This window comes from Equus przewalskii, chromosome 29 (genome assembly GCF_037783145.1).
Source record: "Equus przewalskii isolate Varuska chromosome 29, EquPr2, whole genome shotgun sequence".
In the NCBI taxonomy this organism is placed as follows: domain Eukaryota; kingdom Metazoa; phylum Chordata; class Mammalia; order Perissodactyla; family Equidae; genus Equus; species Equus przewalskii.
The window spans coordinates 41,588,549-41,611,452 of NC_091859.1; the positions used below are offsets into that span (position 1 = coordinate 41,588,549).

Here is a 22,904-nt window from a genome sequence, read left to right on the forward strand (position 1 = left end):
GAAACACCAACCCCAATCACCCTACCAGCCTGAGAGGACAGGAGTCCAGTGGGGCAGAAACAGTGCCAAGCTCGGGGTCGGGAAAGTCGGGTTCTCACCCCAGACTGACAGGCTCAGCCCAGACTGAGTCACCTCCCCACCCTTGGCCCTAGTGTTTTCGTCCAGACGAGAGGAACTCTGAATGGCATTCTTGCCATCTCTGACTCCTGTCAAGCTTCCATTTATCTCATGGCAGAAGTGAGCGAATGAGTGAACGAATGAAATGAGACTGCAGCAACAGACACGCAGGTGAAGCCTTCCAAGGCTGGTGCAGGGCAGGGAGAGAGGGAGGAAGGAAGAGCGAGGATAAGCAGCGAGCACTGACTCTCTGAACAGGTTCATCTTTGCCTTCACCTTCCAGGAACCCTGTGCGGCTGGCATGACTACACCCATTCCACAGATGAGGAACCTGAGGCTCGGAAGGTCATCCGATCACTCAGAGAGGATGCAGGGCTGCCAGCCAGGTCTGGACCACTCCAACCCCATCTTCTTCCCCCTCCTGCCCGTGGCCAGACAACTCAGCTAGTCCTCCAGCAAATTCTCCCCGCCTGGCATCTCACAGACGCCGCTTCTGCCTGAGCAACATCCACACGGCTCACACACATAACTAAAAAATGAGAGGCGCATTCCGCATCAAATGAGGCTGTCGATTTTAATTAATTTCAGACTTTGTGTGTTTCTGGCAATTATTTGTAACAAGGTTTACAGAGGGCATTTAAAATTAATTGTGATTTTTATACAGAAATCAATGCTTATTTTTTAAGTAGCTCATTAGGGGTGAGTATGTGTTACAGGAACAGCGGGTTCGACGTCAGGAAGGAGGCACCTGGGGCTGAGAGGAGAAGCCAGCAAGGGAAGATGTCCATATGCGACGAGGAGATCAAAGCCAGCAGAGCTATGAAACGAAGCTCCAGGAGACAAAACAAAATCTGATTTGGACTGAGCAAAGGCAAAATCGGGGGGAATCTATTTAATAACCTAAAATGGGGACGAGAGCTGAGCTCCTCTGGCCTCTCAGCCTCGGCTGGTGGCGCTCAGGGAGGGCCAGCCGTCCAGGCCACTTGGCTCCAGACGGGGGCTCACCGATTCAGGCAGAGGCTGCAGGGGCAACACATGCGTGTCAAAGGCCCCTGAGTGGAAACTGGAGCAAACACTGTGAGGAGGGGCCACCCACAGGCATCAGCAGACAAGCCTGGACGAGCTGGGACGTGAGGCCCAGCACCCAGGCCCACCCCTGAACACCGCACCAAAGGGCAGGTAAGGGGGCCCATTAGATTACCTTTTGCACTTTCTGTGTTTGTTTTTAAAGAAATATGTTTTAAAATTCAACTTAGAAAGACCAAAAGCTGATTAATAGAAATGTCTAAATACCAACGCCATGAAATATCAGTGAAAAGTCTCACATCACAGCCTACTGACACATGGTTAGCCCTCTTTCCTTTTACCCCTTTACATAAAGACACCGCATGATGAAAACCAACTGCAGTCCTGAGTTTTAATAATAAAACCACTAATATCTGCACAGGTCTTATGGCTTACAAAGATATTATTACTTCCATTTTGCACGTGAAGAAAATGAGGGGTTCAGGGAGTTTCCACGCCTCAGCCAAGTGTGCGAGGTAAGCAAGCTGAGGACCTGGAGCTGGGCCCCTCTACTACGCCCCAACCTCCTCCATCTTTCCTTGAGGTTGGCAAGGCGTGACAACCATCGCCACCACCATCCTCACAAAAATCACCACCACCACCATCACCACCATAATCACCATCGTCACCACCATCATCTCCATCACCACCATCACCACCACCATTATCACCATAATCACCATCATCACCACCATCATCTCTATCACCACCACCATCACCATTATCACCAAAATCACCATCATCACCATAATCACCATCGTCACCACCATCATCTCCATCACCACCATCATCACCACCATCATTTCCATCACAATGATCACCATCATCATAATCACAAAAGAGGAGAAGATCCAAGAAAGGCTGAAGAAGCCTGCTGTCCACATCTTTCCCTTTTGTCAGGGGGCCGGGAAAAGGGACATCCTCACACAGAGCCCTGGTTCTCACACTTCAGGTGCTCCAGAATCTTGCGGGGAGCATGTCACACACACTCCTGGGCCCAGTGGTGGAGCTTCTGGTTCCACAAGTAAGAGGTGGCACGAGGCATCTGCTGGGAAATGGAGCTCCCGAGAGACTGAGACGCAGAAGGTCAAGGGGCAGGCTCGGGGGGGCCTGAGCGAAGGTCCAGTCAGGGCCTGAGTGTTTGCAAAGCCTGGAAACATTGTAGTTGAGAGTAAAGGGCTACCCAAGAGTTAAAAACATGTTAAGTAGGATAAGTAGCAATTATGTCAATGAAAGTACTTGACACGTATGCTTATTTGTATTTAAATCTTGCTCCATAACTTACCAATTACACTTGGAGGGTGGCAGGATTGTTTATCTTGTTCTTTTTCATCTAAAGTTTTAATTTTCAAGAACAATCATGTATTCTTTCCCATTCCTGTGATTTCCTTCCAGAACCTCAGCGTCATCCACTGGCAGCCGAGAGAACTGCAGGCTCAGACAGAGGAGGAACAGACAACCCCCAAGGAGCTGGCCTGGGGCTTTTCAAACCTAGGAAGTGACAGCAAATGTCACACGAATAGATGCAACACAAGATCTACTCGCCCAGGAAGAGGCCGTCTGAGCCGCACGGTCTTTCAAAGCAACGTCGGCAACCTTCTGTGTTTTACGTCATCTTGTTATTCACTCTGTAGGGGGTCCCCAGAAGGGCATCCTAGGCACACAAGGTACTCTATTTCTTGGGTGTCAACCTCAGTGACTTTAGAACTTTTACAGCTTTTTGCTTCTTCTTTACACACACACACAAGAATCTTGTCTTCAGGGACACAGTGTAACAGCAAAAACATTTCCACATTTACAGTTTCTAAGGCACACCCATGCTCACTGTTCACCAATTAAAATGTAACTGTGTGCACCCAAGTGTCGGACACAGGTAACACCCCTCACTACCTCCGTTTTACTGAGGAGTCTGATCTGCCACAAAGTAGCGAAGCCATGACTGGCCAGCACCTGGGCTCTGTCTCTGCTTCCTCCGCTCCAGAGTGTGGGTAATACTTGCTCCTAAGACGTGTTGTGATGGTAAGTAAGGTAACTTGGAAAAAAAACATACCGTAGGAAGGGGTCAATAAGTGGGAGTTGCCATGGTGAACACTGATGTTACCATCATCACCATCATCACAATAATCCGCATCACCTTTATCATCACCAGCGTCATCACCATCACATTCTTACCACCATCACCAATATTACCGTCACCACCACCACCACCACCATCACCAGGATCATCATCAGTATCAACATCCTCACCATCACCTTTATCACCATCAGCACCATCCTCACCAGCACCACCACCACCACCATCACTACCACCACTAGGATCCAAATCCAGACGAATCCAGAGGCGCCTTTCTTGAGGGTAAGAAGAGGATCTGGGCCTCAGGGGATGAGCAGGATCTTGTTAAAGAGAAAAGGGCGATCGAGGCAGGAGAGCAGCCTGAGCAAAGGCTTGGTGACCCTCAGGCATTCAGGCCGTCCGGGGCTGACAGAGCTGTGATCCCTAGTACAGGAACAGGAAGTGGGGCCTGGAGCTGTTCGGTAGAGGATGGGGTCTGACAGCATGGGGCCCAGCTCAGACGGAGCTGGGCCTGAACCCTGGTTCTGCCCCTCACACGTCCACATTCAGAGAGGCGGTTCCTCGTGTGCGACCTCACAACCAACCCTGTCTCCGAGGAGAGCCCCGGCCTCCAGCCTGTCACCTGAGCAAACAGCGAGGGTGACAGTGCGCCCCCAAGCTCTCCCTCGGTTCCCACTGAGTTCCTCGTAACAGACAGGAGGTGCCTGGAAACAGTCGAACCCGAACCAAATCCTCACCTGTCCAATTCCTCGTTTCTTCCTCAAACAGCACATGCGTGTGAGCGCTGAAACAGTGGTCGGCCCTTCCTGAGCGCATCTTGGCTCTGCCCTCGGGGGACTTTGTGAGCTCGGAGGGGAGGGGACATTGCGAGCACCAGAGCACCACACCAAGCAAGAGCAGGACTGCAGGCGGGATCCTCCTCCCTCAGCCGCGTGGGCTTCCTGGGGTCCCTGGGGGCTGGCACAGCTGTGGGAGGGGAAGCTTTGTGGTCAAGAGACCTGGTGGGGATCTGAGCACTGCCACCTGGAAGCTGGGTGAATTGGGAAAGTTACTTGACCTCTCGGGGCCTCAGTTTCTTCATCTTTAAAGTGGGGATAACAGTGCCCCCTGGAGTCAAATGGATGCTTCTGGGATCCTGGTGCGTCTCTCGTGCTGTGGGCCTTGGGCAGGTCACTCTACCACTCAGCCTCCTCATGTGTAAAATGGGGAGAACCACATCGTAATGCTTCCCAGAGGGACCGGGAACTCTCTTAGCAGGGTCAAAATCACAAAAAGACTTGGTGGGGAACCCGAGGTGGGCTCTTCCTTTGTGTCTTTGTGTCTTCAGGAGGCAGGAGCTGGCGGCGGGTAGGGCTCCCGCCAAAGGAGGGAGGCTGCTCCAAACCCAGGCCAGGGCGCCCCAGGAGTGAGCCCCTCCGAGCAGTCTCAGGGCCACCTGACCCGCGCCCCGGCCAGCACTCTGGGAGTGGGAGGGACAGCAAGCCCGCGGCCCTCCTACCAGGTTGCCTTCCAGTCCTGCTCTGTCACCGGACAGCACTCACCAGGGCCGGCAGTGCCCAACACAGCGGCCGATGACCAAGCACGTCATTCCACTGAACCTGGGAACCGCCCCTCTGAACGTGGACGTGTGAGGGGCAGAGCCAGGGTTCAGGCCCAGCTGTGTGAGCCGGGCCCCGCTGTCAGCCCCTATCCTCTACCGAAAAGCTCCAGGCCCCACTCTCTGTTCCTGCAACAGGGATCACGGCTCTGTCCCAAGGCTTATCAGGACCCCACACATGCGTGTAATCCAGCACCCAGTAGGTGCAAATTAAGTGGTAATGTGGCGGGGGGTGGGGAAGAGGAGGGGGTAGGTGGCCTGACCCCGACCCCATGGGCCTTCTCTCTGGACCCCCGCCCAGCTGCTCACTTGATCCCGGTCGCCCCATGCCCCACCCTCCAAGCCTGCAGGCCAGACTCCCCCCTCACAATTACCTTCTGAAGTAGGCAGCAGAGTCTCATCTCCATTTTACAGATGCAGAAAACGACTCAGAAAGATCAAAGACTTACCCAGCAGGGCCCTGGGGACGGGACACAGATTCTGCTTCCTCAAGCTCAGTCCCATGGGGACACCCCCTGCCGGGCCTGCCACTCCCAGAGACACTGAGGACGACATGGTATCAAGGACAGGGAGGACCTGGGTGGACCGCAAACTCACAGACGAGTGTGGCATCCCCAGCCAGGGCTGGCAGCACACTGGGACTGCTGGCAGGGATCAGATGCCCAGGCGGGCTCGGGGTTCCGTCTCTGCTGGCAGCCAGTTTGATACACAGACAGTGCAGCAGCAACCTGGGCTCATATTTCAGCCCCAGAGCTAAGCCTTGGATGAGTAACTGTCCCGCTCTGAGCCTCAGTTTCCTGCCCTGTGAAACGGGGACAGGAGTAGGACTCGAAGCTATTGTCAGAAGTCAAGGCAGTGGGGGACCCAGCACACTCTCACCTGTCACCGGGAAGTGCTGGCTGGCTCCATCCTGCCACCCACAAGGGTCTCTGGCGGCCCAGAGACGATGTGGCTCCTGAGACTTAAACATGGACCTCAGCCTCCTGGTCAGCCAGGAGGACAGGCCACAGCTGCTGGACAGCAATACCAAGACAACACACACACGGCAATTTGCAGTTTACAAATGTGCTTCCACATAAGGCATTTAATCCCCATCACAGGCCACAGAGGCAGGGTCCTTCACTATAGCCATTTTACAGATGCAAAGAATGAGGCAAGTGGAGATGAGCAACTTGTGCAAAGTTGTGAAGATCCTGGGAGGTGGCAGCCAGTAACTGTGGGCCTCGGCCTCCAGCCTAGAGGTTGCTCATCCCCCTGCAGGGCGAAGACAAGCTGCATGGGCTGCCCAGCAGGTGCACATCCCACTGACGGTCTGTTTGTTCTAAAGCATCCTCTCCCGGCTCCTGAATGAAAACAAACCAGGGTGAAACCATCGGCTGACTGGTTTTCAAAACTGCACAAGCAAATTAACATCAAACCCAATAAAGGAGGCACCCCAGATTTTCCGGGGTGGTCTTGATTTCAAATATCCAAACCAACTGCCGGGTTCGGAAAGTACGGCCGTCCTGCTCACAGCAGAGCACGGTTTCAGCAGCTCCTCTGTCCCGGCTCTTGGCAAGGAAGGGGCAGGAAGGCAGATGCTGACGGAGACTACAGCCTGGCGCTGGGTCAGCATGGAGCGTGCGATCCCCAACCGCAACCTGAGGGAGGCGTGAGCACCTTCAGTCGGCAGAGGCAGCGGGTTAGAATAGTCCCTCCAAAACTCATGTCCGCCCGAAAACTCGGAATGAGACCTTATTTGGAAATTGGGTCTTTGCAGATGTAATTAGTTGAGATCACACTGGATCAGGGTGGGCCCCAAATCCAATGACTGGGGACCCTATAAGAAGACAAGAGGAGACAGAGAGAGGGAAGACGTCCACGTGACGACAGAGGCAGGGACTGAAGTGATGCGGCCACAACCCAAGGAACGCCTGGGGCCACCAGAAGCTGGAAGAGGCAGGAAGGAGCCTCCCCTGGAGGGAGCGCAGCCCTGTGACACCTTGATTTCAGACTTCCAGCCTCCAGAACACTGAGAGAGCAAATGTCTGTTGTTTTAAGGCCAGTTTGCAGTGACCTGTTAACAGCAGCCACGGGAAACTCACACAGCAGACAAGAGAGTTAAGGCTCAGAGAAGGCAAGAAACTGGCCGAGGTCCCTGGGCTCACCAGCAACAGAGCCAGGCTGGAAGGCCACCTCGGCCCAGTGCCCCGGCCCCCCTTCCTCTCCTGTGCCACCCTCCCCCACGTCCACTTCTTCTAGAATACTCCCCCATCCCCACTTACAGGCTGCTGATTGCAATGAAAGATTTGCAAACGTCCCCACTTCCGCCGTATCCAAATTAGTGTCATTACAGAAGAGAAGTCCAGATAAAAATACCCAAACCCAGGGAGCGCCGGGGAGCGAAGCGGTACACGCACAAGGCAGCACGCAGCTGCCACAGCGGCCGAAAGGATGGCAGCCCAGCTCCGGGCGGGCCGCCGTCTCTCAGGCTGGGGCCACGGCGCCCTCTGCACCCACAAGGCCCCCACTCCCAGGCCTGTGTTTGCCTTTTTCATCAACTAAACAAAACAGAAGGGACGCAAACACAGCCTTGGGAGAATGGGTCGGTACATCCCTCCAGCCATTCAGCGAAGAGCCAGAATGGGAGAGCTGGGGGATAGATTACCGCTGCGCGAGTCCAGCTGCACCAGGATGTAATAAAACGTGTTGCTAAGATACAAGTGCCAAAGAAGTTCATTAAAGGACACTTTAAACCAAGCTGCCAGACTCCTCTCCCTCCACGGCTGCTTATTTGGTACCGTCCCTCGTGTTTATAATTAGATCCGCGATGTGAGAGTGGCGGCCCCCATTCAGGCCCACTCAGCAGAACTCGTTAATAAAATAGCTTCAACGAGGCATCGACTTAGGCGGGGGCGGGGGGGCTGTGGGACCGTTTTATTTACAGAAATATATTTGAGTTCCACTTAGTTATCCAAACGAGAGATGAAGGCTCTTGAAGAACCTTGTCGGCCCTCTAGGCGTGCAAGCAACTCCTTCTCGCTAAGAGGCGTAGAAGCCTCCAGGACGGCAGAACCGCCGAGGCCAGGGCTCACGGTCAGTCTTGGCTCAGAATCGCGGTGCTCGGGCTCTGACACTCGGGAGCTCTGTATCTGGTGCTTAGTATGGGGCACCACGCGACACAGTGAATGGGGGGCACGGAGGTGAAGGAGGCAGGAAATTACTAGATTACAACCCAGCGTGATGGAGCTGGGAAGGGGCGCGAGCCCGGAGGAGGGCCGCCAGTCCCTGTGGGCGAGGTCAGGGCGACTGCCTGTCCCATCTGGGCCTGGACAATGCAGAGGGAGGAGCCAGGTGTCAAGGGCACGGGGGAGGGACCCAGGAGGGGTGATCAGAGGACGGGCACCAGAGGAGATGGGTGGGATCCAGCCTGCAGGAATGTTCCCGAGGCCAGCAGCACTTAGAAAACGCCTTAATGCCCAGCCCACATGGAAACCTCAGGAGATTTCACGTGAGCATGGCTTTCTGGCTCCTCTTGAACAGTCGAAGGAGCAAGGTGCCCAGGGCCCATGACATGTGACGACAAGGGGGTGCTGGGCCTGCTGGGCCTGCTGCCCCTGCTGTGGGGCAGGGTCTTTCCAGCGGGCCGGCCCTCAGCAGGACCACTCGCCGGCCCCACAGCATCGGAGTTTGCGATTCTGCATTAGTCAGAGCATCTCAGATTGAAATGAGGCAGCGAAGGATCCTTGACGGGTCTTAGCATTTCTGAACCACAGAATCTCAGGACAGGGAGGCCCAGCCTGGTCTCCCATCCCACTACACCTTCTCCTTTCGCTGATTAGGATGGTGTTTGGCGGGTGAAGGTCTCAGAACAACCAATTCCATCCCCAGACAGTTCTCTCCATCACAGAACTCCTCCAGACTTGGAGCTGACATCGTCTTCTGGTTAAAATTCTTCCAGCTTCTAGCTAAAATTCTGCCAAAATACATTATGGCCAGTCGGCAATTTAAAGGCACGGGTCAGTCATGATGGAGAAGGCAGCCCCCATCCCATCCCACCAGCTCTCTGATCTCCTCCCTCTCATTCTCCTGTCACTCACTCTCTCCCAGCCACACTAGCCTCCACTGGAAACAGCAGGCACATCCTACCTCGGGGCCTTTGCACGGTCTGTTCCCTCTGCCTAAAACGTTCTTCTGGCAGGGAGCCACGGGGCTCACTCTTCCAACTTCTGCAGGTCTTTGCTCCAATGTTGCCTTCTCAATGAGCCCCTTTGGACCACCCTATTTAAAACAGCCATCCACCCTACACACACCTCCCTTACCCTGCTCTACTTATTGCCAGAGCACTTGTCATCTAACCTCCGTAATTCATTTATTACGTTTCTCCTCGATGAGGTGTCTCCCCCTCTGAGACTGTGAGCATGCCTCCGGGGCTTATTCCATCCACCACTGTGTCCGCAGTGCCCAACACAGCGATGGCACAGGGAGGGCGCACAGTAGGCATGTGCTGCACACCATTCTCTAACGAGTGGCGAACGCCTGGGCCCCCATGGCTGAGCGCCCTCTTCTGGACACACGTGAGCTGTCAACCCTGAGAACACACAACAGGGCTTGAGACAGCAAGCTCTGCCACCCGTTCCCTTCCAGACCCCTGCGCTGGACATCCCAGGCCCCCCACGTCTCAGCTCCCGCTTTAAGGACTCGGTCCTTGCCACCTCCCCTGCAATGCACCCACTTCTGCCCCGTTCCCAGCACCTGCGACTGTAATAACAGCCAGGGCCCCTCTCATCTCTGTCCACAATGACACGGGTAACTGTTTTGTCACCTCTCTTGTCAAGCCCTTGGAGGGACCTTCTTAAGCACGTGTCCCCTGCACAGTGGCAGCTGGGAGAAGGACACTGGTGACGTGAGCGAAGGAAAGTCTGCATTCAGCGGGGCTGCCAATCTGCAGTTTAAGAAATAATTCTGGCGTTTATCTGTGGCGCATCCATCACCACCGGGACGCATTAATCACAGAGGAGAGCCCGTATCCTGATTACAGACAATGCTGCTCGTCACTCTGCGCCCGCATCTCACATTAAAGCCTGGCTCGCGGTCTCCAATATGTATATATTTTTAATTGCATTTTCAAGTTCATTTACATGTGCAGATTGGCTTTCCGCCTGAACGACATCAAAGAGACACACAGCTCCCCCTCTTCCTCTCTCCCCTGCCCCACGTCTGCCTTCTTCCCTCTCCTGGCGCAAAGAGACTCTCCCCAAATTGACGGCCGCATCACCCACGGACAGCCTGCTGCCATCCCCCAGGAAGGCCCCAGGGGAGCCCCCATCTGCCGTGTCAAGTAACTTTCTGCTGCCTCCACTCAAGAGAGCAAAAAGAAGCCACTATTTTGCCAGAGATGGGTGCACCCACAGTACCATCTCTCAGCCCCTTTTCTATTTTTGGGATCGACTCTCCCGTCACAAGCTCACAGCCAACCTCTACTCCGATGGGAGACTCTGAAAGCAGAAACGTGCACGCTGGGCTGGGTGACAGAAGCACTCCTCTGAACCCTCCTTCTGAACTTGACCCGCACCTGGAGATCCACTGTCAACGTGATTCGGTGAGTTTTACAAAACACACTGTTCCGGAATGCCCCGTGCCCTGCCAGAGCCGCCTGTCCCTCAGCTGCTCTGAAAGTCTAACACCCGTTCTGAAAACCACTAGGGTGTCTGCCCCAGGGTCCTCTCTTGGTGGCCCTTTTGTCACGGGACATTGGTGCAGGACCCCAGCACGTCTCACACAGGGGACACCCTCTTGGGCAAGCAGCTTACGAAAGAAAACCCCAGTGAACAGAATTTAACTGATTAAACAAAAACAACCGTCTGTGTGACTGTGGTGTGGTGGTCAGGGAGACCAGGGTCCCCGGGGTTACTTCTGGTTTCTGGGTGCCACCCCTACCCCCCACCCAGGCCCTGAGCTTCCCATGCGTAAGACCGGGGCCTGGCCAAGGCACCCTGGCTCTCGCGTCCTGTGCTGAAGCCATCAGGCTGAGTCCGGGGCACACGTGCTCTCCATTTCCACTGAATGCCAAGTTTAGGGCCCAATCCCAGCTGTAGACACAAGTTTATGGTGACGAAAAGCAACCCACAGGTTTCTATCCCAAGAAAAAGCCACACTTGCCTGTCGACTTCTCCACAGCAATAACATCCTGCGGGAACCAACAGCTTTCTCCTTCTCACGTTGTTGTCAACTAAAGTAATTAAGGGAACATCGGTACAGCTCCCCTTGGATTCACCCGCCCTGCTGCACGTCGGGAATCCTGCCCGGCACTTGGGACAGTTGTCAGTGCCATCGAGTGGATTCCGACTCCTAGCGACCTGTGTGGACAGCAGAGCGGAGCCCTGCCTGGTCTTTCTGTGCCACCCTCTCATCCTCTGGGGCTGTTTCAGACGACGCTCCACTGCTGTTCACAGGGTTTTCATGGCCAATCTTTTCAGAAGTGAGTGGCCAGGTCCTTCTTCCTGGCCTGTCCTGGTCTGGAAGCTCCGCTGGAACCTGTCCACCACAGGAGACCCTGCTGGTATTGGAAATCCTGGTGGCAGAGCTTTCAGCCTCACAGCGAAACACAGCCACCACAGTGTGACAACCAACAGACGGTGGTGTGGTTCCCTGGGCGGGACACAAACCTGGGTCGTAGCGTTGAGAACACCGAATCTTAACCACCAGACCGCCAACTTGGGGCAAGCGTCCTCATTACTCCTCAGGACAACCTTGCCGGGGAGGCGGCATTAACCTGCTTTCAGAGAAGGACCCAGCCAACCTGCCCTCCAGTCTTCCCTGGGGGCTGAAGAGCCACGGCAGCCGAGACAAAAAATCAAAACCCCCCATGGATGTACTTATGTCCGCTGTGTTTTAATAAGATCAACACAGGTGCCAAGCAAAACAAACAATAATAATAACATATACACATATATGGAAAGCGAGGCCCACCCGAGCCTGCCCAGGCTGCCGCGGGGGGCAGGCAGAGGTCGTAACGGCAAGGAAGCTGCATCAGCAGTTTCTCACACACTGAAACTGCTGCCACCGAACAATAAGTAACTGCCAACAAAAAAAAGTCTTAAGGAGGCACATTTGTTCCTTTGGAGAACAGAGGCCATTTCCAAATGAGAAGATGCCTCCGCCTTCAAGTGTACAATGAGAACAGTAATAAGAAGGAGGAGGAACAGAGTGGCAGCAGAGCCAGAGAGCCCAGGCCAAGGCGGGGCTGACGGGCGGGGTGGGGGCGGCGCCCAGGGCTCTTCGCGGATAGACGAGAGGGAGGAGAAATTGTTCGGCGTCTGTCCAAACCTCCCAACTGCCCTTGGCTCCACTTCCACCCCACAGGGACCCCTGGCCTGCCACACTCACCCCACCCCGGTGCCAGCCAGCAGGCAGCCTCCTGGGAGACACCGGGACGGGATGCAGACTAGGCCCCCTCCAGAGTTCTAGGACCGTCTATGGCAGAGTAAAATTTCTGCTCACCATGGAACAGCTAATTTGCTGGTGGTGGTCATCTCTCGCACTAACTCCATCACTGTTACCTGAACGCAGGCCCTGGGGTTACATGACACACCAAACTTTTCATATTCGTGGCACAAAGTGTTGTCATCTCCCCCACACACTCCGGCATAGGGGTTAAGATCATGAAGCCACAATGGCCCTGAACCAGATCCCAGGTCCTTTATTCACCAGCCGTGTGATATCAACCAGAATCAACCTCTCCGGGCTTCAGCCTGAATAAAATGGAAATTAAGAGCAGCCCTTCCCCAAAGGGCTGAGTGAACAGTGAATGAGTTGGTCCATGGAAAGCACCAGAAGGGAGCCTGGCTCAGGGTTAGCATCAGATGGGAAAGCTGCGACTCTTGAGGGAGGAACAGAAGATGCTGGCCAAGTGCCACCTGCTGAGGACTTACTGCGGGCCCAGAGCCTAACATTTCATCTCACCTCATCCTCCTGGGACCTCCTTCAGGCCACTTCCTGTGCACGTCACACACCTGCACTCCGCTAGCTGACCTATGGGGCATGGTTAGTCCCACTTTCCAGGCACTGAATGCGGCCCAGCCCTTCCTGGAGGATGCAGCGGGGCTGAGAGCTCAGTGTGTCCAGTTTTAAGGCCTGTGCTGACTTCTGTCTTACAAGCCTCTGGGAGACAAAAGCTGAGAGCCATCCTGGCCGTCCTCTTCCGGAAGGGACATCAAACCCAGAGTCCTATTTTCCTAAACACCATGAGTTCCAAACAGTGTCGGGAAGACGAACACCATGGCCACGCTGCCCCTTCCTTCGATTCCTCCTGGGTCTGGGGCAGAGGCATTGGAGGCTGAGCCCACGGACACCCCCAAAGGGGCCTCCTTAAGCCCCCCGTGCGTGACCAAGCGTGCCCAAGATATGGCCCGGCGGGGGAGCCCCCAGTGCAGGAGCAGAACGCCCCTCCTCCGGCCACCGCGGCCACGGTCAGCATCGGCTCCGAGAGAGAAATAAAGACGGCAGCCAGCCCAGGGTTCGGTTCCTGAACAGACAAAGCCGTTTGGAGGAAAAACTTGCTAAATCAGAGGGCTAATCCTCGTGGCCCGCAGCTCTAATGAGGCACCGTGGGATTACCGAAGTTATCACCAGTCGTCGCGTGGAAAAATTCAAAGTTAATTGAAATAAATTGTACAGTTCCAACAGCAGGCGTTTTCAGAGGCTGAAATATCAAAGCGAACTCCTTGGACTGGCTGCAGAAGACGGCGTAGTCACCGCCAACCTCGACCAGGAGTGACAAAGCAACAGGCCGCCCTCTCTCGGAAAAGAAGGCCCCAAGCAGCCGGCCGACCAGGACCAGCTCCCGAGGTGCGGGCCTGGGCTCGGCAGGGTTACCTGGGGCCACAGATACACCGAACGCAATTCTCTTCAAATCAGCCTGCTCACTGCGTGGTTAAGATGCACTTTCGCATCTATTATCTGACTTCATCTCAATAACCCGCAGAGAGCGGTCTAATGACTACACCCACTTTACAGACAGGAAATGGAGCTCCAGGAGGCAAAGACCTCCCCGAGGCTACTCCACCAGCTGCAGGGAGCTGGGACACGACGCCAGGGGTCCTGACTCAAGGGCCTGTGCTGTCCCGGTACGTCACGTTACACTGTACAGTGCAGGGGCCGGCTGGAGATGAGGCGGGGCTGAGACAGAGGGCAGCCGCCCGGCGGTCCCAAGCTGTCTGACCTTGGGAAGCGGCCCTTCTCTGACCCGTCCAGCAGGGATGATATACCTGCCCAGCCTGACCCAAGTCACGGGACTGTCCTGATGACCTAACAGAAAGGCGTGCATCAAGGAAGGGATGGAGCAGACCCGCTGAACAGGATGGCGCTGCAGACGCCCAAGGCACTGAGTGTAACATTCGTCGCTGAGCCTCTCTACAGGTGCAAGTGTCACCTCCTCAGAGCGCTCCCCGCACGCCCCACCTGAGCACATCGCCCCATCTGCTGCAGGGTGAGCCTGGTGGTCTAACAGCTCATGCAGACACCTGGCTGGGCCTCCCGGGACAGGTGAGCTGCCTCCCCAACCACACATGAAAATGTCTGAGGCAGAGACCAAGAGAAAGCATTTGGTAGGTGTAAAGCCTTATAAAATGAGATGTCGCTATTACTAACAGCACACCACCCACCATCACCTCCAGATCCCCAACACCTGGCAGGAGCTCGTTAAACGTTTGTAGAGTTAACCGAGCTGTTCCCGAGAGATGGTCACCAAACTATGTCAAGCGTAAAAAGCAAGTTTAGGAACAGCACGCTCAGTGCATCCGCTAAGCATGTTTGTTTGTGTTATAGACGCTTGTGTGGGCACGGAAGGCACCCTCCGAACACACCTGAAAACCAGCACTGCTCTCATCCACAAGCTAGGACGGGCAGGAAGAAGCAGGCTGACGTTTCATGACCTTCAAATCTGTATTGTGAATTTTCTTCCCAACAAACACATGTTGCTTTTACAATAAAAACTTTTTTAAAAGTAGAATTCTTCTTATCTCCTAAATGTTACAGAAACAATAAGAAATATTGATCTCTGCCTTCCTCAGTTAAGATTTTATTTTAGCAGGAGAATGATAATTATTTTTCTTACTTCAAAAACAAATCCTCTCATTTTAGTAATACAATCCTGGATAAATTATTAACCGATTTTATACATATTACATAGACTTTATGTATATTTATTGGTGCATGCCAATATATTTAGTATTTATTATTGTATACTTCATATGTAATCAAAGTAAAATCAACAACAGAAATGCAACTGGTAAGTAGAAATATAAATGTGTGTATATGTACACACACGCATGCTTTTTTTTCCCTTAAACAAACTGAGCAGAGTTGTCAACTGAGTCACTTCCAGAAGGGCCCCTACCAATTTCTGCTCCAAGGAGCTCTGGTGAGGGCAGGAGGAGGAGGGCACCATGTTGTCCCCGTCCCCACAGCCTGGTACATACTGATCACCCAGGGCTAGAGGTCCAGCAGCCTCCCGGCCTCCTGTCCCACAACATGCATGGGCTCTGTTGTCCCTGCAAGAGCTTCCCCATGTTGGTGACAAACATCTAAGGAGTTCATATGGCCAGGCCAAGCAGGGCTGGGGTTCAGGCCTCTGTCACTCTCCTCCCTTCTAATCTGCCCTCAGTTTCATTCCCCGCACCTTCCTGACCAGTACCCTGAGAGGTCCTGGCCAGCCCAAGCCCACAGCGTCAAGTCCAGGCCCTTCATCCCTGCCTCGGACGCCTTCCCTGCTCGGCCCCAGCTCGCCTTCTCTGCTGTCTCATTCCTCTTCTCTCTCATGGTTTACTGCCAGCAAACTCACCAGCCCCTGTAGGATTCCTCAGGCCATCATCCCTTAGTGGGCTTGGCCCCCAGCTCCTCCTGTCTACAACCCCAGGTGTCCTTGAGGACCCCTCTCCCACCCTCCTCCAGGAGGCCAGAAATGAAACAAGTGCTCCCACAGCAGGATTTTCACAGAACTTTCCTGGAACTTCCTTGAAACAGTTATCTACGCCTCACTCTTTTGTGAGGTTTCCAAGGCAGGGAGCTGCTGGTCTTACTCATCCCCGTGTCCACTCATTTTGAACACAGGATTTTAAAAATCTACCATTTATTGCATGCCTACTACAGGCTGGGGACTCTACCTGGACCATTAAATACATCATTGTTGATCCTCACACCCATCTCTTTACAAAGTCATCCACTCGTTCAACAAACGTGCGCTCGGCCCCTGCGAAGCAGTGCTCTGAGAAGACAAGGGGAGGGGGTAAAGCAGGCACAGCCCCCGCCCTGCATGCAGCCTACAGTCTAGCACAGAGAGCAGGCACGAAAAGATCAAGGCAGGAAAACACTCAAGGTGCCAAGGAGGCTGCACCGCTGGGTGCAGGAGTGAGGCAGAGGGTGCCCCGAGTGGAGGCCGGGCAGGCATCCCTGCAGGGTCCGTGGGCGCGCACCCCCCCCCCCCCCCCGGCTTCATCCCAAGAGCAATGGAAAACCACTGGAAGGTCTCGAGCCAGGGGGCGCCATGATCACAGGCAGGTTTCCAGACACTCACTGTGGTGGCAGAAGAGGCAAGAATAGATACAAGACACTACTCACAACAGCCAAAAGCTGGAAACAACCCAGATGTCCATCTACTGAGGAATGGATGAACAAAACGCGGTTAATTCATACGATGGAATATTATTCAGACATAAGAAGGAATGCAGTACTGACACATCCTACAGTTTTGATGAGCCTTGAAACATTATGCTCAGCGAAAGCAGCTGGTCATAAAGGACCACAGACTGTATGATTCCATTCACGTCCAAGCCCAGAATAGGTAACTCTACAGGGACAGATAGTAGACTAGTGGTTGTTTAGGGTTGGGGGAGGGGAGCAAGTAACAGCCAAAGAGCTTCTTTTTGAAGAGATGAGAATGTTCTAAAATTGATAGTGGTGATGGTTGCAAATATCTGTGAATGCATGAAAAAACATTTAATTGTACACTTTAAACAGGTGAATTATATGATACGTGAATTATATCTCAATAAAGCTATTTTTGTTTGTTTTTTAAGCAGATGCAGTGAGGGGGCTCCTATAATCTTCCAGCTAAGAGATGATGGTGGGAGGGACCAGAGTGGTGGAAGGATGGGGAAGAGGAGCACGAGGAACAGGCTCAGAGAAAAACCGGGCCCGGGAGACTTTGCTGTGGGAGGGGCAGTCGGGGTGAAGGTCACACAGGCGGTGGTGAGGGAAGTCAGGCCCGGGCCCCCGCCGCCTCAGTCCCCTGCTCTCTCTCGCAGAGCACAAAACGTGGTGCACCGGGAGGCAGCCTGAGTTTTCTCTTTAACACATAATGATGCTGTTTTAAGAATGAAATCTCCAACTCCAGGTCAAGAAGATTAAAATTTACCCTCCTGGATAAGAGCAGATTTGGAAATAAAGCTCAGAAAATGGAACACCTTTTTACTAAAGGACCACAAACAACTGGGGAGCTTTCGGAATAAATCCACTCCGTTTCTAGAAGTAACTGGTGGAGACCTCCGAGGCGGAATCCCTCTGGTGTCCAACGTGGCCAGTGAATCACGGAGAAGACATGATTCAGCACCCGGGTGCACGCCACATACATAACACCTTTCAAGAAGACATATTTTTATTGCTGCACTTGAGGACAGCCCCTCGGAATCCAGAGTCCATCAAATCGATGGATCAAGCAGCGCACGAGGCCCCACGTTCACCTCCATGGTATCTCTCTCTCGGCCACACCAGCATGGACCACACAGAAGAGTCCTCTCACTTTATGGTGACGTGAACTCGTGTGAACTCCAGGTCGAGAGATGCCCGCTACACGGGGCATCTAAACGATGTGCTAAGAACTCCAAAGAGGGAGGGGGAAAAAAAAAACCCAGTATTTATGACGGGGCTGTTATTTACACAGAACTGCTTGTTGCTTGACAATTTAGATAAAAATGTTACTGCCTCTCTGCATGTGCTGCAAATTCATGGCACAAGACCACTGGAGCAACTAATGGAGTCTTCACACATCGTATCTCGTTAAAAACGAGGACTGCGTCCTCCACTGGAATCACAGCCCAGCAGCCAGGCAAGGCCACACCTGGGCACGCAGCCTGGCCACTCTCGGCGGGGCCACAACTCAGCTCTGATCGGCTCCTCCACATCTCCTTTTTTTTTTTTTAAGAAGAAAACACAAACTCTGTTTTCAAACAGTAAGGTCCTATGGAAGTTGGTTTCCTATTTATACCCTAGTCCACCAACAGTAGGAGAAACACTGAGGAGTTAAACAGAATTTGTATCTCTCTACTTTTGACCAACAACGTATTTACTTATAGGAGTCCTTGATAAACATCTTTAAACGCTTGCCCATTTTTCTAGAAGTAACTGAAAAAATTCCAGTGCCAAGGGCATGAATGGGAAATTGATGGCTGGGCACCAAAAGCTATTACTCAGCTGCTCTTGTACATCTAACAGATGTGGATAATGGGGTCACCCGTTCATTACTATCCAGTTGATCATCCACATGTGCACTTTCAATTGAAACTTAACCTTCATACCCCATATTCCAAGTGGGAGCGCACAAAAGCACACATCTCTGGAGGTGGAGACGGCATGAGTTTCTCCCCAAGCAAATCCATAAATAAACACTACCTTTAATTTTATGTTGAGTTAAGAATAAACTTTGAAATACTGGCTTTTTCATACCTGCTCCCACATTTCAGCTCCTCGGGCAGGTTCTGGGGTGGCCAAGCAGAGCCCCACAGCTCCTCTTCAAGACCCTGGGTGCAGCCCAGAATCACCTCCAAGAGCCTCCTCATCGACCTTTCCCCCAGCCAAGCTGCCAATCACCACCAAACTCTCCCAAGGAGAGAGAGACGAGTAAATGTTAAGTCTACCCAACTCATTTCATAGGTGACCTCTGCAAGATTTCACCGTGGAGCTCGGGAGAGACAAGGCAGCTTTATTAGCATGCTGCACCAAGCCTCAGCCCCCTCCACTCCCTCTTTTATGAGCCCTTGTTACATAAAATGCCACAAAGGGAAAAGGAAAAACAACACACTTACAGTTACAAACACAAGTTCCGATGGCCAGGCCAAACCCTGGCTGCTTACCAGATGTTATTTTTAGTCATTTAAAAGAAACATTTTTTAAAAGGCAAGAGAACAAAAGTTTTCGCTGTTCTCTTTCTTTCTTTTTAAACACACACTCACACACACACACAAAAAGATGGAGGTACATTCCATTCGCAAGCATCCTTCCCCGAGTTCAAATTTAAAGGCAAAGGCAGCGTGGATCGGACAGCTCCTTCCCGGAGCTGCACCGCAGCCTTCAAACAGGATTTTTCAGTGTTTCTCTCAGTCTCATCTAAATTCCGGCATGACAGATAATAAATAGCTACTCATTTACTATCATCATAAAAATTTAAACAGCCTTGAAATAGTTGCTACAATACACAAGAAATGATCAAACCTAAGCTCCGAAAAACCACTACAAACAGTGCAACTATTGCTATGTGGAAGCACACATAAAGAGACATTGTTGTAATAAAAGCTGCTGGATTATTGGATTTTTCTCTCTCTCTCTCTTTTAAATCTTCTACTCCGAGCATGAGAGTCAACAACTTGCTGTTTTACCCGGTGAAAAAAAGGGCTTAGTAACCCTCAGCTATCACACCGTACCAGATTTAGTGATGGATTTTTTTTTTAAAGAAAGTATCTGATTTGATTCTACACAGCGATTAAACATCTTTGTGCTCAGCAGAGAAGGGTATTCCAACCCCTCCCCCTCCAAAAATGGCATCAAAGCAATCAAAATGGTAATGCCGGGCCTGGGTCCCCTCCCCCCGCGAACTCCCCGACTTCGCCGGGGCCGCGCGCCGGGCCCCCCTCCGGCGGGAATGGAAGCTTCCACTCCTGGACGGGGGCGCGGGCCGGGCGGGCGGGAGCGCGCGGCCGGGGAGTGGGGGCCGTGGCACCGACAGAAAGGGGTGAATGCGTGCGTCCCAACCCTCGGGTCCAGCCGGGCGCCCCCGACCAGGCGCGGACCCGCGGGAACAGCCATCTTTCTTTCCGCAAACCCCGGCCCCCTCCTCTTCCGCACGCCCCCTCCCACCACTTTTCAACTTTAAAGACTCGAAATGAACACCCGGCCTCTGAGTTCTCCAGGGTCGCCGCCACCCCCACCAATCTCGTCCACGTCTCTCCTCCCACCGAAAATTCTTTCGGGGATGGGGCATCGGATCCGGCCGCCCTGGCCCGGAGTTGGGGAGGAAGGAGGGGATCAGCTTCGGCGGCCGAGCCGGGGGGCGGGGGCGGGGGCGGGGGCGGGGGCGGGCACTGTCCAAGTTTGGTGCTGACGGCGGCCGGCATTCCGAAGGAAGCGCGATCGATGGCCGGCGGGCGCGGCGGGGCGGGGGCGGGCCCGCGGGGCGGGCGGAGGGAGGGCCGGGGGCAGCGGGGAGGGGCGCCGGCGCCCCCGCCCCCGCCCGCCTCGGAGCCCCGAGAGCGCCATTGGCTGCGCCGCTCAAAGTTCTCGGCTCGGGGCGGCGCGGGAAGGGGCGGGAGTGCCTGTGCGGGGAAGAGGGGGCGGGGGGAGCAGCGAAGGGGGAGGGGCGCGCGGCGAGGGGGGAGGGGCGGGGCGGGGGCGGGGGCGCGCGGCCGGCCGCGCTCCGGCGGCGGCATCTGTTCGTGGTGCTGAAACCCCGAGCGCTGAGCTCAGCGCAACTAAGTCACAATGGGCAACTTTTCCTCCTCGAGGGGCCGGGAGGGGGGTCGGCGGCCGTGCCCCCCACCGCGAGGAGCTTCTGGTGTGTCCAAATCTACACCTGATGCCCGGAGACCAAAGTTGGAGCAGAACTGGGGGGGGGGTTCTGGGGGCGCTTTTCTTTTGTTCCCGGGATCTGGCGTCAGGTTCCAAGAATAAAAAGTGATGCTAGAGAAGTGGAGGGGAGGGGGGAGCCCAGAGGAACGATTCTTTAAATACGATGTGCACTGGAACCCAGAAATCGCTTCCAAGTAGTTTGGTGTCTAGGCCCGAATTACCGCCCCCTCTACCCCCACCCTCACACTGGCCTGAAGGTGGGGGGGGGGTACGTGGAGCAGGAAGAAATTTTCGCATTCCAAAAACATGTCCACCAACTCAAAATGGACGCCGGGCTGCTCGCCGCCTTTTAAGTGCAGCTTCACTCCTTCGGCCACTGCCGGAGCCGCGACCTCCCCGCTCGGCCTCCAAGAACCGGCTCTTTCTTTCCAGAAAAGGAGGGGGCGGGTAACTTTGAGGGTTGGAGACAGACTCCGTTGGGAGTCTGAGCGTGCAGCGCCGAGGCCGGCACTTTTTAGGGTGCTGCCAAAGTGCCCGGCGACACCCGCCCCCCGCGCGGGGTGGGGGGCAGCTCCAGCTCGCTTACTTGTTTGTCGCTGAGCGCGGCGATCCGCGGCTGCCTCTCGTGGAGCTGCTTCTTGAGGTCGCCGTTCTGCAGAAACACGGAGGAGCAGGCTCAGGCCAGCGGCCCCGGGGGGCCAAGTGCGCCCGGGGCCCCGCGCGGCCGCAGCCCCCCGCCGGCAGCCCGCAGGCCGGGCCGCCCGCAGCGCGCTCCAAGTTCCCCGGGCCGCGTCCCGCACGCGCGGCGGCCGGGCAGCGCCGCGCGGGGCCGCTTACCTGTGGCTGCCGCCTCATCGGGGCAGCTCGCGGGGCGGGGCGGGGGCCGCGGCCACCCGGCGGCGCGCCCCGAGCCGTGCAAGTTTGCAGGCCGGGGTGCGTGTGCGACTGAGCGTGAGTGTGAGTGTGTGCCGGGGGAGGGGGGAGGAACAAAGAGCCAAGTAAACACGGCGAGTCCGTGTCGAGCAAAGCTCATAAATATTCAAGTCGCGTCCTAATCTCCCCAACACACACACGCGCACGCCGCAATACCGCTCGGGCCCCGGCCGCCGCGCCGCTGCTCGCCCGGGCAACCATCGCCGAAACTACTTTTGCAAACTGTGCAGGATTGCACGGGGGGTGGGGGCCGGAGGAGGTCGGCGCACACACTCACACACACACACACACCCCGGGGCAGGCTCACGAAGGGGTACCCGGCACCCTCAGTCCTGCAGACCCTGCGCTGAGAGAGAGAAGACGCCGGGCTCGGGGCCCACGGGCGCCCGACCCCCCCTCAAACTATGCAAGATTGCACCAGAGGGGGGCGGAGGGGGAGCCCAGACGGGGGTCCGTGCGAGTGCACACTCGCCCCGCCCCGAGGTAGGCTCAAGGAGGGTCTCCCTCCGGACCCCTCCAGCCATGCAGACCCTGCGACGAGGAAGAGGACGCCGGGCTCGGGTCCCTGGAGCCCCCCACCCCAGCCAGGGGCCCCCGGCCGCCTACCTGGTGGCGCGCGAGTTCCACGGCGAGCGCCTCGGGCCGGCTCTGCAGCTCCATCCCGGCAACTTGGGCAGCACTTTTCGCTCACTTTGGCCCCGGCTCCCGGGAAGTTGCGCCGCTCCGCTGGAGCAGGAGCGGGCGGGGGCGGACCGGGTCTCCGGGGAGGGGGAACGCGAGCCCCCTCCCCCACGGCCGAAAGGGAGGGGGGGGTCTGGCGAGGGGGAAGAAAGGCAGCCGGCCGCCGCGGCCGCCCCAACTCCTCAGGCTGCCTGGCAAGTTGCGCCGGGTCCCCGGGCTGCCGGCGCGGCCCGGCGCATGGCCCCCCGGCGCCCGGAGCCCCGCGCAGCCCCGCGCGCGCCCGCCCCGCCGCCGCCCGCGCGAGTCGCCCGCCGGCAGGGACTATATTTCCTCCGGCGCGCGCGCCTGGATCTCGCTGGGCCTCGGCAAAGTTGTGCCTCGGCACGATGCTAATTCGGCAGTGCCCGGATGGAGCGGGCCGGGGCGGCGGGGGGCGGGGCCGGAGCCCGCCGCCGGCCCCGCCCCGCCCCCCCGCCCCGCCCCCGCCCTGCCCGCGCGTGCGCACTGCCGCCCCGCCGCGGCCCGGCGCCCCGAGCGGAGAACAAAAGTGGCCGCGCGGAGGGGCGCAAACTCGGCGGCCCGCGGCTTGGGGCGGCCCGTTCTGGGACCGCTCGGGCCGCG

The 22,904-nt window shown here is 55.5% G+C and overlaps 1 protein-coding gene and 2 long non-coding RNA genes across 4 annotated transcripts in view; all 3 read right to left on the reverse strand.

Annotated features, from left to right (window-relative positions):
• PHF21B (PHD finger protein 21B) overlaps window positions 1-22,531 on the reverse strand; it is a 102,718-nt gene extending 80,187 nt beyond the window's left edge. Inside the window, exons 1-2 of one of the 2 annotated variants that reach the window (XM_070600495.1) lie at window positions 22,209-22,531; window positions 21,256-21,321 (exon numbers count right to left, since the gene is read on the reverse strand). In XM_070600495.1, coding sequence (XP_070456596.1) covers window positions 21,256-21,321; window positions 22,209-22,262 — 120 coding nt within the window. In that variant the 5' untranslated portion in view covers window positions 22,263-22,531. Of the gene's footprint in view, window positions 1-21,255; window positions 21,322-21,506; window positions 21,739-22,208 lie in introns of those variants that run through there. The other variant, XM_070600496.1, reaches the window with a different exon arrangement.
• LOC139080342 (uncharacterized) lies at window positions 666-3,679 on the reverse strand. The gene is made up of 2 exons (XR_011534789.1): window positions 2,468-3,679; window positions 666-2,332 (listed from the first exon to the last, which is right to left on the reverse strand). It is a non-coding gene; the product is annotated as an uncharacterized lncRNA (long non-coding RNA).
• On the reverse strand, window positions 5,903-7,528 carry LOC139080345 (uncharacterized). The gene is made up of 2 exons (XR_011534793.1): window positions 7,118-7,528; window positions 5,903-6,196 (listed from the first exon to the last, which is right to left on the reverse strand). It is a non-coding gene; the product is annotated as an uncharacterized lncRNA (long non-coding RNA).
• Window positions 22,532-22,904: the final 373 nt, after the last annotated feature.